Below are 14793 nucleotides of genomic sequence, written 5' to 3'. Positions count from 1 at the left end.
CGATGATGGAAACTATGATCAATTTGTACGACCTAATGAATATATTTATCGTACAGAATCTCCACGATGAAATGAAAAATATTGCTCAGAGATATTCATCGCTGGAAAAGACCCATGAAGATATTGAACAATTACTGAATAATTGTGTTAACCGTTCCGTCAGTTGCTGCTCATTTTGCTCAGAAGGAAAATTCATGATAACCATCATGACTGGAATTTCTTGAGGAAATACAACGCAGTTAAGGGGAATAAGGACACGGTGGATTTATAGGCTGCTGCATTTGTATGCGAAAATATGAACGAGTTTTTCGAATGGAATACTGCACGACCTTGGGAGTGCAGTATATCCATCCGACTAAACGAGTTCATATTTTCCCATACAAATGAAATAACCTTTTCATTATATGCTAAACAAATTTATTCTACCTAATGCTTAATTATATTCACAAAATACACTACACGAAACAAAGTAACTGAATGTATGCCGCATTAAAAACTAAATACACAAGCGCATATGCATCATTACACAACAACAACATTATTACTACGCACATACCTCCGCCAAGATAAATTTAAACTTGGTCGCGGGCTCGACATAACTGTCGAAAGAAAATGGAGTGTCTAGTTAAAATTGAAATTTGGAGTCTCATTATAAATAAATGTGGATTGCAACAACTTTCCCATTTGATCTCGAACGAATAGATTTTGGTATTTTTTTCCTTTCGATTCTATGAAATTTCGTGATTATGGACTGGATTTATATGTGACAATTCAACATGAAATACATGGGTTTGAAGAACCGAGAGAGAAGCGTGTTGACATCTGCAAATGTGTTTCTGTTTCTGTCATTGAATGTTTAAAATCATAATGTAGGAAAAATATGAAGTCTTTCAATTTCAATTATCAAAACGACGCTATGGAATTTAATGCTTTTTTCATTTAGAGTGCAGCAGGAGGATGTAATTGCCCTTATCATCGAAATTACAGTACAATTTCGAAATGTGTAATCAAGAATGAGAACCTATGACATGGCTCATGTAATTCGGATTTGTTTGTTTACAACAGAAAGTATTATTTTTATGCAGGTGAATGCATCATGTGTATGTGCACGGGTGTTCGGTATCGGGTAATATTGAACAATTCTGACAATGTAAAGTTAACGGAGAAAAAAATGAGCATGTAATAATGTGAAATACCAGATACGATTAACATATTCCAAAGATTATTATCTGTGATGAAATATGTACAGTGTCGCTGAAGACATTAAAAATATTTTTGATCGGTTGTTGACAAAGAATACTGCAGTGACAATGTGTGCTAATCATGGTCAACCGCCACCTTTTGTTGGATTGTCTCCACTTGAATGGCTAAAAAAGTTCGTAGATTATTATAAGGAAATAACTGATGATCATAGAGCGCTTGATCCAGAATTAAGAAATCTTAAGAAATTAATCAGACTACAACCAAATAAAATTCAGTGTGAAAGAATGCGTTAGATGATTTCAGAAACACATATGATTAATATTTTTGATAGTTGCAAGTACAAAGATAGGCCGTGATACACTTCATCAACAATTCTTTCTGTTACATCAAGAAAATGTTTCAAATCTATCTGTACCATTGTGTAATCGCCCAGCAGATACTCGACTGCAAAACATCGACGTTGAAATTCCAGATTTCGGTAGTAAACAAATTCTTGTATTAAATGATATTGTTTTAGTTCTGTAAGTGTTGTTGAGAGCGCGTTAACGATGAGCAAAACTACATGGAAGTCCATATATACTATAATGATTCATTTGTCACAAGGATCAACTATTTCGGATACAAATATTGGGATTGTTGATGATCGTATCGAATGATCAAATTTAGTTTATTTCGCAGTGTCTCCAGTCGGAAGAATATCTCAGATGCGAAGGGTTATCGTAGACGTCACAGAAAATAATAATCAAACTGCTAGCAATGGCGACGATGTAATAAGAAAAATATAGCTAGTTATAAACAATGTGACAAAAAAGCGCGACTTTGATCTCGACCCTGAATTTATCATGACATTGAAACAACAACATAATAATGATTGTGCGAGCCGCAACACAGTAATGTTGTGGTATTATTCAAATAATAATCCAAGACTGTTTACCGTAGATAGACTTAATAGTAGTCTTGGTCACACATGCGAAAATGTAATGCTGATCTGTCTTGAATGGAATCGACGTCGAGGAGCCAGTTCACAAAAGTGAAGACGGTGGTAATTGTGTGTCTTCGGGAATTATTTGCAACTTTTCACGTACAAATCCACCTTGAGGAGCAATTGAATTTATTCTATATAGTGCAGGTCTACCCGTGGATCTTACCACGCTGCAAATTGTATGTGTGGTCACACTCCAAATAGGATCAGTAGCCCTTTTTTTCCACCTTCAAGTTCACCAGGTTCATATAAATATCTTACAGTCACATTACCTAGTGTTGGTTGTTTTGAGAAGGAATCATGTCATTGTATTGTTATATGTTTCTGTGATTGCATTGGGAAGTTTCATAGAAATTGCACGAGTAATAGCATTATTTAATGCGGCTATTACACTTGGTAGTTTTGCAACCCATTCACGAGATCTCTTGTCTTTCTGAATTATTTCTTTCGCAGACTGGTATCCAAATAACCCACCAGCAAATGTTCAGTTAAATCGTTCAACAATTGCCTGAAATTGCGGTATGTCCTCGTCTCATTTAGACGTTATGGTTTTTCATCAGAGATGATACTGCACCAAGAAATTCCTTGCCAGAATCAACATATAGCAACTGTGGCCATCGCAGAACGCCACGTTGATAAATTCGTTCAAATGAGACGCAACTGCAGTTGCTGCTTTGGTTGATAGTGGTTCTGCTTGTTTATATATACTTACAACTTCAACGACAGTTAACGCCTATTTTTATGTGCGTGATTGATGTCCACGTGTTTTAATAGTATCGTGTGGTTGTGAAGTGTCGAATTTTAAATTGCAGTGAACTTTGAAGTTGAATGCATTTAGCATTAAAATTCTATCGCATTTATGCCAGAAAAAGTCTTTGTCAAGGGTCACTTCGACATTTCTTCGTTCATCTCCCCCATGTCAGTGTAAAATTCAAAGGAGCAGCATTCCACCTCAGTGGAATTGTCCGGGGTATCTTAACAGGGTCCTTTCAAAGTAAACATTTGAACTACCAACCCTAACCGCTTGGTAGGAAAATTTGTCCATTTATAATTTTATCAAAGAGAAATTGTCACGCACGGTCGTTCACAGATTATGAGCTGTCAAAACCTGATGTAAGGAATTATTTCTTTGGGAAAAATTAGGGACCGCTGCCTACGATTCGGCAGAATAAATTATGGCATACACTTTAGAGCGATCAAACTTTAAAGTGACGACCTTAGTCTGAAAATTTCCTGGAAGGAGGAAGTATAGTCGGTTCCGGGGAGGCATAAAGAGATTAGTGCTTTCCTCTTTAAACAAGGAAGGGACCAGGTGGCCATCTTGTAAAATGAAAGACAGGTTTAGTGCATGGACGCACAAGTTCTGAAAGAGAACAGCAATAAGGAACAGCTTGCTGAGAGAGAGACGAGACAGTCTGGAGAAAGAAGTCAGAGGAAAAGAAGGACGAAGACAGAATAAAAGGACCAGGAAGTCCATCAAGGGGAAAAGCAAAGGGCTTAGGAAGGATCAAATAGGATACGTTGATATGCGGTGAAGAGAGGAAGGTGATGCAAATCAATCGTGAACATTGCGCTCTTGTCACCTTTCGTGATGATGATGATGAAATATATCCGAATTGGACACACCTGGTAAATTATATTGACATAATCTAACTTGAATTTGAATTGCCGTTATTAATTTGTTCTGATTAAGTTTGTTATTTTCTTGTCAAAGGGGCCCATATTGTTTATTTCTCAGCCAAATCAAATTAACCACCCACTTACTAAGAGGGCGACATTACAGTGGTAAAAACAAAATATCTGCTAGATGAAGCTCATTTAGAGCGCTGACATCAAAATGTGTATACTGAATATGTTTAGGTGGTGGAGAATAAATTTGCCATATTAGCTGTCGTGTTAACCAGTTTGCAGCAACAGAACGTGTAACATGTGCTGTAGCAGCACGTTTGCTAATCGCTGCTCTACCCCTCTAATATCCTCCTGGTTTATAATAAATCGATTCAATAATAATAATAATAATAATAATAATAATAATAATAATAATAATCCATTGATTAATCATCACCGGCCCCCAATACTAGTTTACCTTTCATCGCGGATTTTACTAGGAAGCTAGCAAGGTTTTCTCTGAGAGACTTTTTTATAATGAAATTTAACGAGTGAATTAACATGACATCTGCAATATGTCTTTGTTGTAAATCCTTATTTTTATACGCTACATCATGAACATGGTAAACTTGTTCAACATCATTTACTGGAAACTCTCCAGGTCTTGGTTGATCTCGTTCGTCAAGTCTAATAACAGGTCGGGTTCCAGGAATACAATAATTATATCCAGGAATATATTTTTCTCCTGGGTATTTAGCCCATGGAGCTCCTGATAATTTTCCCAGTGAAGCAGTGATATCACCACCTGTTTTCCTTGACTTGTCAAGGGAGATAAATTTGTATTTGTCTGTACCACATTTCACACAATTACCTGTAAGTGCACGCTTTTTAATTTTTGTTATTATTGTTGTTAATCTACTTGTGGGAGTGGGTGCTCTGCATCGAACACAATATAAATGCATATTATTTATTATATTTGCACAACATAGATGTCATTGATTTTTCAGCGACGCGGAAACAAGAGCCAGCCAAACATCATCCAGCGCTACCAAATTATATCAAATCAATTATCACAGGTCCATCTGGGTCTGGTAAGACGCAACTATTGTTTAATTTGATAATGAGATGGCTCAGATGGGATAAATTGTATTTAGTGGCACCATCCGTAGATAATCAGCAATGCTACGGTGTGCTTAAAGATTTTAATGAAAACGCAAAGTTGTTGGACGATGATGGTAATGATATTATTTATTTTATCACCGATATTGATGAAGCCCCATCCGTAGATGACCTGGAAGGATTTATTAATAATCTCGTAGTATACGATGATGTGATGCTGGACAAACAATCAAATCCAGCTCGGATATTTTCTCGAGGCAGACACAAAAACACCGATGGTATATATGTTACTCAGCGATATACACAAATACATAAAGTGCTCAGAGATAACTGCAATATTTTAGCTGTGTTTAATGGAGTCGATAAACATGCTCCGAAAACTTTTCACCAGACTTGGTGTTCAGGCGATATGGATATGATTAAGTTCAAAAACTTCTTTTTACGTGCTCAAGCTACCCAACACGGATTTATCACAATAAATTTACATCATCATCGGTCGCGATAACGTGTAGCTCTTGATAAATGTTTTGGTTAAGAAATGGCAGCAGGGAGGACGCGACCACAATGAGTGTCCGACGGGTAAACAAACACATACACAAATTTGAAAACACAAGCGACAAAGATAAAGTATCAAAATGAGCTAACCCAATTAGAGAAAATCTCGGTCGGTTACTGTCTTCTGTTTGACGTTTTTGACCTTGTATTTTCATTTTTCGTAGGAAGCTTTATTTTAGCAAATGTACCCTTCTAAAAATGGTATGTTCACCCTCCCTGCTGCTGCCTGCATACCTGCAACTTGTCCGGAAATGTTCAATTTATTCAAAGCCCCAAATTCACTAGTTTGAAAAATCTGCCCCTAGATAGTGTAGCCCTTGTCTCTCTACCTGTGTGAATGTGTGTACGTTGTATAAAAAAAGTCCGTTTCAGAACGCTAACTAATAATGTAATCGTTTATTATTTAGTATGGCATGAAAAATGAGATAACACACAACAGAGGATTGCAAATTAACACTCTAGATAGTTGGTCTGCCCAGCAAATGCTAGCGCAAAGGCCTTATTTTACCACACTACCTTAGAACAAAAAGAATGCGTCATTCGTTATGAGCAATTTCATTACCTGCACATATTTTCTTACCGTGTTCGCTTCGAATCTACTTCCGTGGCTCTTCACAAAGTGATAATAATTGGACGTGCATTTCTGCGCTTAACCATTAGACGCTTTTCTAAAAAAAATAATTACACCCGAACAATTGTACGATTGGTGAAAATTGTGTCAGTCTTATTGCAATGTACGTTAGAGAATGTGTGGTTGTCCTATTTTGTGAAAACTTTACCTCGACGTTTTCAAAAAAAAAAGAAGAAAAGAATCATTTTAGTCGACTCAAGTGATATTTTACCGAAACGATAATTTTCCAATGAATGTGATTTTCTAATAAGTATGATAGAAACTTCTTAAGGAAAATATTCCATAACGAAATGCAAGTGTCTTCATATTTTTAAAAGTAAGAATAACATATTCTCCCACCCCCCGTCGTAACGACAATGCTACGTTTCACAAACACACACATACACACACACAATGTTTCTTATAAAATGACTTATATTGAAATCCTAATGTTGTATGTTCCCGTTTTATGATGCTTCTCTCTCTCTCTCTCTCTCTCTCTCAAAACACTCGTTTCCTCGTTTCCAGAATGGAGTACCGTCACTCACACTTAATCCAGTAACAAGTGTGTGTGTTTTATGTTGACAGCCCCAACTTAAAAATCCTTGCCCATTCCTATTTAACCAATAAACTCATAGACTTTCTCATGTTAACTTTCCCCTTGTTGCTGTAGAGGCTCTTCCATGTTAAATTTCCTCTTGTCGCTCAAGTGCATCTCCCATATTAAAATCCCCTTTACACTCAAATGTATTTCCCATATTAAATTCCCCTTTACACTCAAGTGTATCTCCTATATTAAAATCCCCTTTACACTCAAGTGTATTTCCCATGTTAAATTGCCCTTGACGAAGGTATCTTGTATAAACATGTAGCACTTTTAGTTCATAATATATCCAGTGACCCATCAATATTATCTATGTATACAACCGGCTTTTGCTTCTTAAGCATTTTTCTGTAAGTCTTTACAAAAATTAATATTGTTATAGTAGTTGGAGCCATTACAAATTAAAAATGTGTCAGGATTCATTCAAATGATCTGAGATTTTATTTTAGTATCTAACATTCAACTTCAAAAACATGTCCAACGACCAAAAAATGAGCAGCAATCACTAGAGATTATATAGGCGAACATTTTGCCCTTTCCCCCTTCACATAACGTAGAATAGCTAACGTACAACCGAATTAACTAAGGCACAGAGTTACATAGGAACAATGTCTTACCAAAACTTTAGTATTTTCGAAGTTTTTATTACCTTTGTAACAAAGGAAAAAGAGGGCCAGGACAAAGATCCATAGCTCTGTCCTTGTTTGTTATAGAAAGGCTTGAAATTCATGTATGTAAATGCTGATAAAGCCGACAACGTTTTGGTTCCCTATGTGTTCCCTATGTGATAGCGATAGAAATAAGAACACATTATTGCTATATCTCATTAAGGAAAATACTACAATGGCAATACTCGCGTTGCTTTGTCTAAACTTTGCTAAAGACGATATCTCTACTGTTAAATTAAGTTTGCTGCCACTTTGTCCTACATAATGCCACTATGCCCTACATAATGCCATTATGTCCTACATGATGCCAGTATGTCCTACATAATGCCACTTTGTCCTACATAATTCCACCATGTCCTACATAATGCCAGTATATCCTACATAATGCCGCTATGTCCTACATACTGCCACTATGTCCTACATAATGCCACTGTGTCCTACATGATGGAACTATGTCTTACATAATGCCAGTATATCCTACATAATGCCAGTATATCCAACATAATGCCAGTATATCCTACATAATGCCAATATGTCCTACATGATACCAGTATGTCCTACATAATGCCACTATGTCCTACATAATGCCAGTATATCCTACAAAATGCCACTATGTCCTACATACTGCCACTATGTCCTACATAATGCCACTATGTCCTACATGATGGAACTATGTCTTACATAATGCCAGGATATCCTACATAATGCCACTATGTCCTACATGATGCCACTATGTCATACATACTGCCACAATAGCCTACATGATGCCAATATGTCCTACATGTCACTATGTCCTACATGTCACTATGTCCTACATAATGCAAATATGTCCTACATAATGTCAATATGTCCTACATAATTGTCCTTGTAATTATTACAAGTCTTGAGAACAAGATACATATTTTTAATGTAGACCCATACTACTTTATTGATTGTTCAAACTGTCTTAGACATACGTATGGGCATCTGTGCGTTTACGCAGACAAAATTGCTTATGTTGATAGATAGTTCGTGAAATTATTTGTCAGAGATTACTAAATGTCTTCCTGTTGAACATTCATGTCTAGATAGAAAATCACCTTTTCGAATTTGACATAGGTGTCAGAAAGCTGTGCACTATAGGTATTTTCGGTTAATGCAGGCTTCATGAACTTTAAAATAACCGCCTGAATACATATGCAGAAAAAGCGCAAAGAACAGGATGACAGTGAATGTTCGTCCCATATACCATCAACAATCGAAATTGCTGGATAGATACAATAGCAAAGCCGCGCTAGATTCTTTTTTAGTAACAAAGATCATCATGACTTTTCAGAGTTTACGACAGTGGCTAAATTAAACAAAACTGCTTCCAATTGCATTTTTTTTGTACACTGCAAACAGCGAAATGAAAAGTATTTTAATCCTACACTCTACTAATACATATAGTAAATACAATTTATTTGAAACGTCGTTTCATGCATAGATTAAAGAAGGAGTACAAATGTCTAAAACACTAATCCTTTATCCGTTTTACATGATGTCGAAGAAAACATTATGATAATGCAATTGCTTAAAATTTAGCCTTTTCGATGGCTGTCATTAATGTAAATACAGCACTGTGAGAATTGTTGTAAATCATGCCCTTGCAACTTCTGGAGGATCTAGGTTACATTGACCATGCCTTCATATGCAGGTGTTGGTCATTTTTTCGGAATATACAATTTTCATTCCTTTTTATTGTAACAAGATAACCGGGTGGGATATTTCGGATTAACAACAGAACACGTAATGACGACACATATATATGATTTAATGTGGCGATTTATATGAATAGTGGATTATGAAGATGTGTGCGTATTTATAATCCAAATATTGGATCTATTTAACATAAAAAACGCACAGTTTCAAAGATGGAAAAAATATACAAATAAATTTATTTCAGTAACCCTAAAATACAGGATAAATGATTTCACAAATGATTCAATAATGGAAAGATGAATATAGTTCACTCAAATAGTAAACAATGTAAGTGTTTACACATAGTAAAACAATGTATTCGCTCAGGTAGCGAAATTATGTCACTAAACAAGAACGGATATACAATCTATCCTTCCAGTCCTGAATAATACCTTGGGTCTTACTAACCCAAAATTAGCATACAGCTAAAAATACATGTGTGGAGATGCACTCCGTCACCCGTGCACCATATCCGCTCCACAGCTCCTCCGAATCAATTTCACAACCAATATAGACTCCGGACCCTCGGAATATTATGATCACTTGAAACATTAGACCCTCCGGACACTTGAAATATTAGACCCTCCGGACCCCCTGGTCCTTTGACGGCTCTACAGCTGGGTCACCTTAGTCCCTCTGGACACTCCGGACGCTAGACATTAGACGCTCCGGCACCTTAAACGCTCCGGACACACGGACGTTTCTACCCTCTGACAACACCGGACACCCCGGATATTCCTACCATCAAAACCTCACACTCAGCTGAAAATATACCCGATACAGTGTACTACACTTGATATAGACATAACGTAAGGACGTTATACATGGTAAGTTAAAAAGATTATATTATAATGGCAATTACAAAACAGACGTTCAATAGTAAACCTAACCCTGCTTGATAAGACAATAGTAAACAATTCTTTTAAAAAATGTAGCTTTACATTACCAATATAAATCCTGCACTACGTCGCAACAAGAATGAAAAATGCACGCGTTATGGTATGTAAAGAAAACTATAACAAACATGCAAAGGCAAATATGGTAATACACTAGTTATCACTTAAAACCCAAAACATTACCTACCCCTACAGCTGGAGTTGTGCGAATCCTTTTAGCAGGCCGCTTGCTGACAAAACCATTAGTATTGTAAAGGTCCTTTACATGTAGTAACATATTTATACCTTTAGAATTTTCGTTATTCTTTATCAAAGGCACCTTGCACGTGTGGCACAGGACGAATCGTACTCACGATTTCGAAATACATAGACCATATTATAATCACCCTCCGGTATCGTTGTACAGAGAAAAGAAACGAAACCCGAGTACATGTATTTAATTAACAACATTTTTTTGTACACTGCAAACAGCGAAATGAAAAGTATTTTAATCCTACACTCTACTAATACATATAGTAAATACAATTTATTTGAAACGTCGTTTCATGCATAGATTAAAGAAGGAGTACAAATGTCTAAAACACTAATCCTTTATCTGTTTTACATGATGTCGAAGAAAACATATTATGATAATGCAATTGCTTAAAATTTAGCCTTTTCGATGGCTGTCATTAATGTAAATACAGCACTGTGAGAATTGTTGTAAATCATGCCCTTGCAACTTCTGGAGGATCTAGGTTACATTGACCATGCCTTCATATGCAGGTGTTGGTCATTTTTTCGGAATATACAATTTTCATTCCTTTTTATAAATATGATATCCATGTCTTCGTACGTGTTATTGCAGACGGCATAATCAAAGTTTTCGTAATACAAAGTCAAACACACTTTTGCCAAATCAAGTAGATTTCCAAAAGGCCATCCTCTGCGTATTTCTATACTTTACAATGAAGTACTGAACATTTTATAGATACAGTTTAAATTTCTCTTATAATGCCAAGCAACACAAAATTTTCCCTTTATTTTTTCTTAGCTAACGTCTGCTAAGAAAGATTTTTACAAAAATGTACACGATGAAAAATGTGTCACTCATAGTGTTTTGTACAAATAATTCAAATAAGAATTAACCATTCAAATGTACAAAAATAAATATTTTTAACACAGTTGTCTTTCTGAAATATGGCAAACGTTTAAAGTCCTATATATAATGCGGATACATTTTCTCAATACTATTTATACATACAGTTCATATACTTACACACATTTTCGTTATTCAATATATAGTTAATTGCAGTATTTCATGTATCGGGGAAATAACTTTACACAAAGTGAATTGCGTGTTAAAAGGAACTCTGTTCAAAGTCACTAAAATCAAAGGATAAATGAGACAACACACACACACACACACACACACGCATATATACAGTCTTTAGCACTTCTATTTGAAACTAATGATACAATGTCTGTCCACAATTTTTTTTTTTTTTTTTTTGGGGGGGGTACATGTGATAAAAATAACAGCTCTCACGTTTGGCATCAACTTCTAACTGCCTCTTCATTAATAATTACACTACAGAAGAATAGGATTAATACAGCAGCCTAACTTAATCTAGACAATTCAAAGAGCAAGTTGTTTCTCGTCCTGTACTCTTCTCAAGCGCTTTTACGTGTATTTCCGTGTCACCAAACGATAGGCTGATAATAAATGCTCTGTCCTCAAAAAGTACGTTGGTATCAACATCTACTCTCATCTCTCCTACTTTAAAACATCCTGCATCGGTTACATATTTCGGGTTTTCCTTCAGGGTAGCATATAACTGCACCGTAAAGCTAGTTGCTTTGGAGTCTGGAGAATGATATCCACTCTGGAAACTTTCATCACATTGTAGTGACTGTCCTATTTCAACATGCTTAGTAAACAGATTGTCACATTTTACATTCCCATCATCATCGACGATTTTGTATTTCTCATCGTGCTCGCCTTCGATAAAATCCATTCTAGATGACACACCGTAGGAATATTTGGCAATACGTTCTGATATGGCACTAGTATCGTGGCCGAACACAACGGCTCCTTTCAAGACAACCATCCCAGCCTCATGCGGAACAACGATCTTTTTCTTTATAAATTCCTTCTGAATTGCATGATGAAGTATCTTTGACTCGGAGAACCCGCCAACCAACAGAATATGTGAGACGTCCCTCAATGCAGGCTTGGAGAACAACATCTTCACATGATCAACAATGCTTCGAGTTGCTTCTTCAAAAAAACTTCTCATCATTCTTGCGTCGACTTTTAATTTGTCCCTTGAAAGAGTGATTTGTTCTGAACGTGTTTTTTGTTTTATGGCTGCTTGAAGATCTTCACCCGTTTCCTCTTCAAATATTTCCTTCAAGGCCAAAGGAAATCTGATAACAACTTTTGAATGATCCGCCCCTGAATCATTTGAATCTGTTAATGGATCAATCTTTCTTTTCTTTATTTCAAACTCTCTATTAATGTCGAGGTAATCCTCCATGTGCTTGTTAACAAATTTTTGAAATACAGGATTACCCACGATGCTAATGAGGAACTGCCGGTATGCTTCGTCAACCTTTGTCCCACCCCATGCGCCTCCGCTCGCTTTATGAATTTCCTTCAGTCCTCCTCCTTCGATAACCTGGTGAACAGTGATATCCACAGTCCCACCTGTAAATCCAACATAAAAGTATGGCAAAACCAGTTCTATGTAGATAGGTTGCTAAGTATGTAAGTAGGTACAATGTATAAAAGAAACGAATGAAAGTAAAAAGATTGAAACAATTATAAAAAGCAAAATCAAGACCAGTGAATAGAAACTTAGAAAGGAAAAAAGTACTGGTCAGTAAGTGATGGACTTATGCATGGCTTACAAACACACACACACACACACACACACATTCATTCATACATACATACATAGATACATACATACATACATACATACAGTGATTGACTGATAGGGTTAAATTCTCTTTTGGACTTAACAATACGGTTGTATCATCTGATCATGTGGAACAAATTCCAAATCAAAATGTGGATTAAATAAAATTATAATATTCAAACAACAATATATCACAGTGCCTGTAGTTTAGATATTCAGTTCAGTTTCTAATAAATGAATAATTTAAAACAGTAAATCAGATAATGTTGTCAAGCACTAAAGTATATGAATATTTCATACGTTAAATGCTTAGCATAATACAATGACAATGATCGCCATAAAGTTATGTATCTACTTTTTACATCTGAACATATACGACGCTACTGGAGAAACTTAATAAAAGATGTGTCATTTCATACGAATCTAGGTCTTACAATATGCAACAGAACGAAAGTGAAACCAACAATTTAATAAAAAGTCAACAAAAAAATGTATTTCCCTAAAACAATCTTAAAAATTAAAAAGACTGAAGGTATTATGAACTAAATTCCAAATAATCTTAAATGTCCTATTACAATATCCAAGAATATAGAATGTTCCGAATGAACTCCAATAGTCTTGAATATCCTGATGTACCAGTAGGTTTGAATGTACTGTTAAGACAATTGTCCTGATACATCAATTATACGATCCAGAATGACGTTTTGAACGAATTCACAAGAAATCCAATTAATGATTTAAGGAAGAAATTCTTCTCGAATGTTTTTCTGATTGCAGTAATACAAATGTAAATACAATAGATTCACAAAGACTGGTCTAAAACAGGAATGCTTAACTACTCTCTATTTATTCAGATCCCCACTTGACTTACGGCGCAATAAACTTTTACGGAATTCCTATGGAAAATGTCACTAACTCGCAAATACGGCTAGACCTGGAACTCAAATTATAATAAGTATCTTGTTTATCACTTGCAGAAATGGCCAAATTTGGCAGAAACGTCACCCACGACCCTCAATCACGGACAAAAGTCAAGCACACTATATAATTAAATGTACATAACACTTTCATAAAGAGAGTATACATTAAAAATCTTAACAAAAGAACTGAAATATAATAAATCCTTACCTCCAGCATCAATGACCATGTATGTTGATCCAGCTTTCATCTTAGATATATCTATTCCCCCTATCATTCTATTCATCGGCAAATGACGACAAAACAAGGAAGCCGTCTCCGGTTCGAGAGCGAGCTTCAATCTTTCAGTGCTCAATCCAGCCTGCAGGTTAAACAAAATCAGATCACATGTACAGTCGGTCATCTTGTTTGACTTTCAATTTTTATTCTTGATGCACACTTACAATTTGGCTCTTGCGTATTGATATTAAAATGTGGAGATGTTCTTGTTTTTACTTTAAATGCATAAAATACGATCGAGAATAGATAATGGCGATCTGATTTTTCCTTATGAGCCTAAATTTAACTTGTGTTTTTATTAGTGCTTCCTAGAAGCAATTGTATCGTCAAATACATCATAAGCTTTGTCACGATAAATGGAGTTGTGAACATGCCCCAACAACAGAAAGATAGCATACCTCCACCGCTGCCTCTCTCATGAATTGTTTTGCGGAATCATTCCATATGGCGGGAACTGTCAATATCCACATGATGTCCTCAGGCTGCACTATTCCCGCAACACGAGTGGCACACTCTTTCAACAAGTCGTCCTTCAGGTACTTGATTACCATAGAAAAAACGGTCTTTGCAGAAAGTTCTTTTCCTGTTGCATCTTCTATAGTCAGTCCACGCTCCAGACCCTAAGATTGATAAAATGTGTATTTAACACAAACACAAAGACATACATACATACATACATACATACATACATACATACATACAACATACATAGATACACACACACACGCA

At 35.9% G+C, this 14793-nt stretch overlaps 1 protein-coding gene across 4 annotated transcripts in view; it reads right to left on the bottom strand.

Moving 5' to 3' along the window:
* Positions 1–9120: 9120 nt before the first annotated feature.
* The window catches only part of LOC149794183 (heat shock 70 kDa protein 12A-like), a 49341-nt gene continuing 43668 nt past the window's right edge, over positions 9121–14793 (bottom strand). For all 4 annotated transcript variants that reach the window (XM_089968285.1, XM_089968288.1, XM_089968287.1 and 1 more), the window contains 3 exons: positions 14463–14684; positions 13996–14146; positions 9121–12653 (listed from right to left, as the gene is read on the bottom strand). In XM_089968285.1, the coding sequence (XP_089824411.1) occupies positions 11569–12653; positions 13996–14146; positions 14463–14684 (1458 nt within the window). In that variant the 3' untranslated portion in view covers positions 9121–11568. The remainder of the gene's footprint in view (positions 12654–13995; positions 14147–14462; positions 14685–14793) is intronic.

Source organism: Sinohyriopsis cumingii, chromosome 8 (genome assembly GCF_028554795.1).
Source record: "Sinohyriopsis cumingii isolate HCF-2022 chromosome 8, ASM2855479v2, whole genome shotgun sequence".
Classification (NCBI taxonomy): domain Eukaryota; kingdom Metazoa; phylum Mollusca; class Bivalvia; order Unionida; family Unionidae; genus Sinohyriopsis; species Sinohyriopsis cumingii.
Note: the sequence above shows the minus strand (reverse complement) of the source record. Positions and strands in the feature narration are given on the sequence as shown.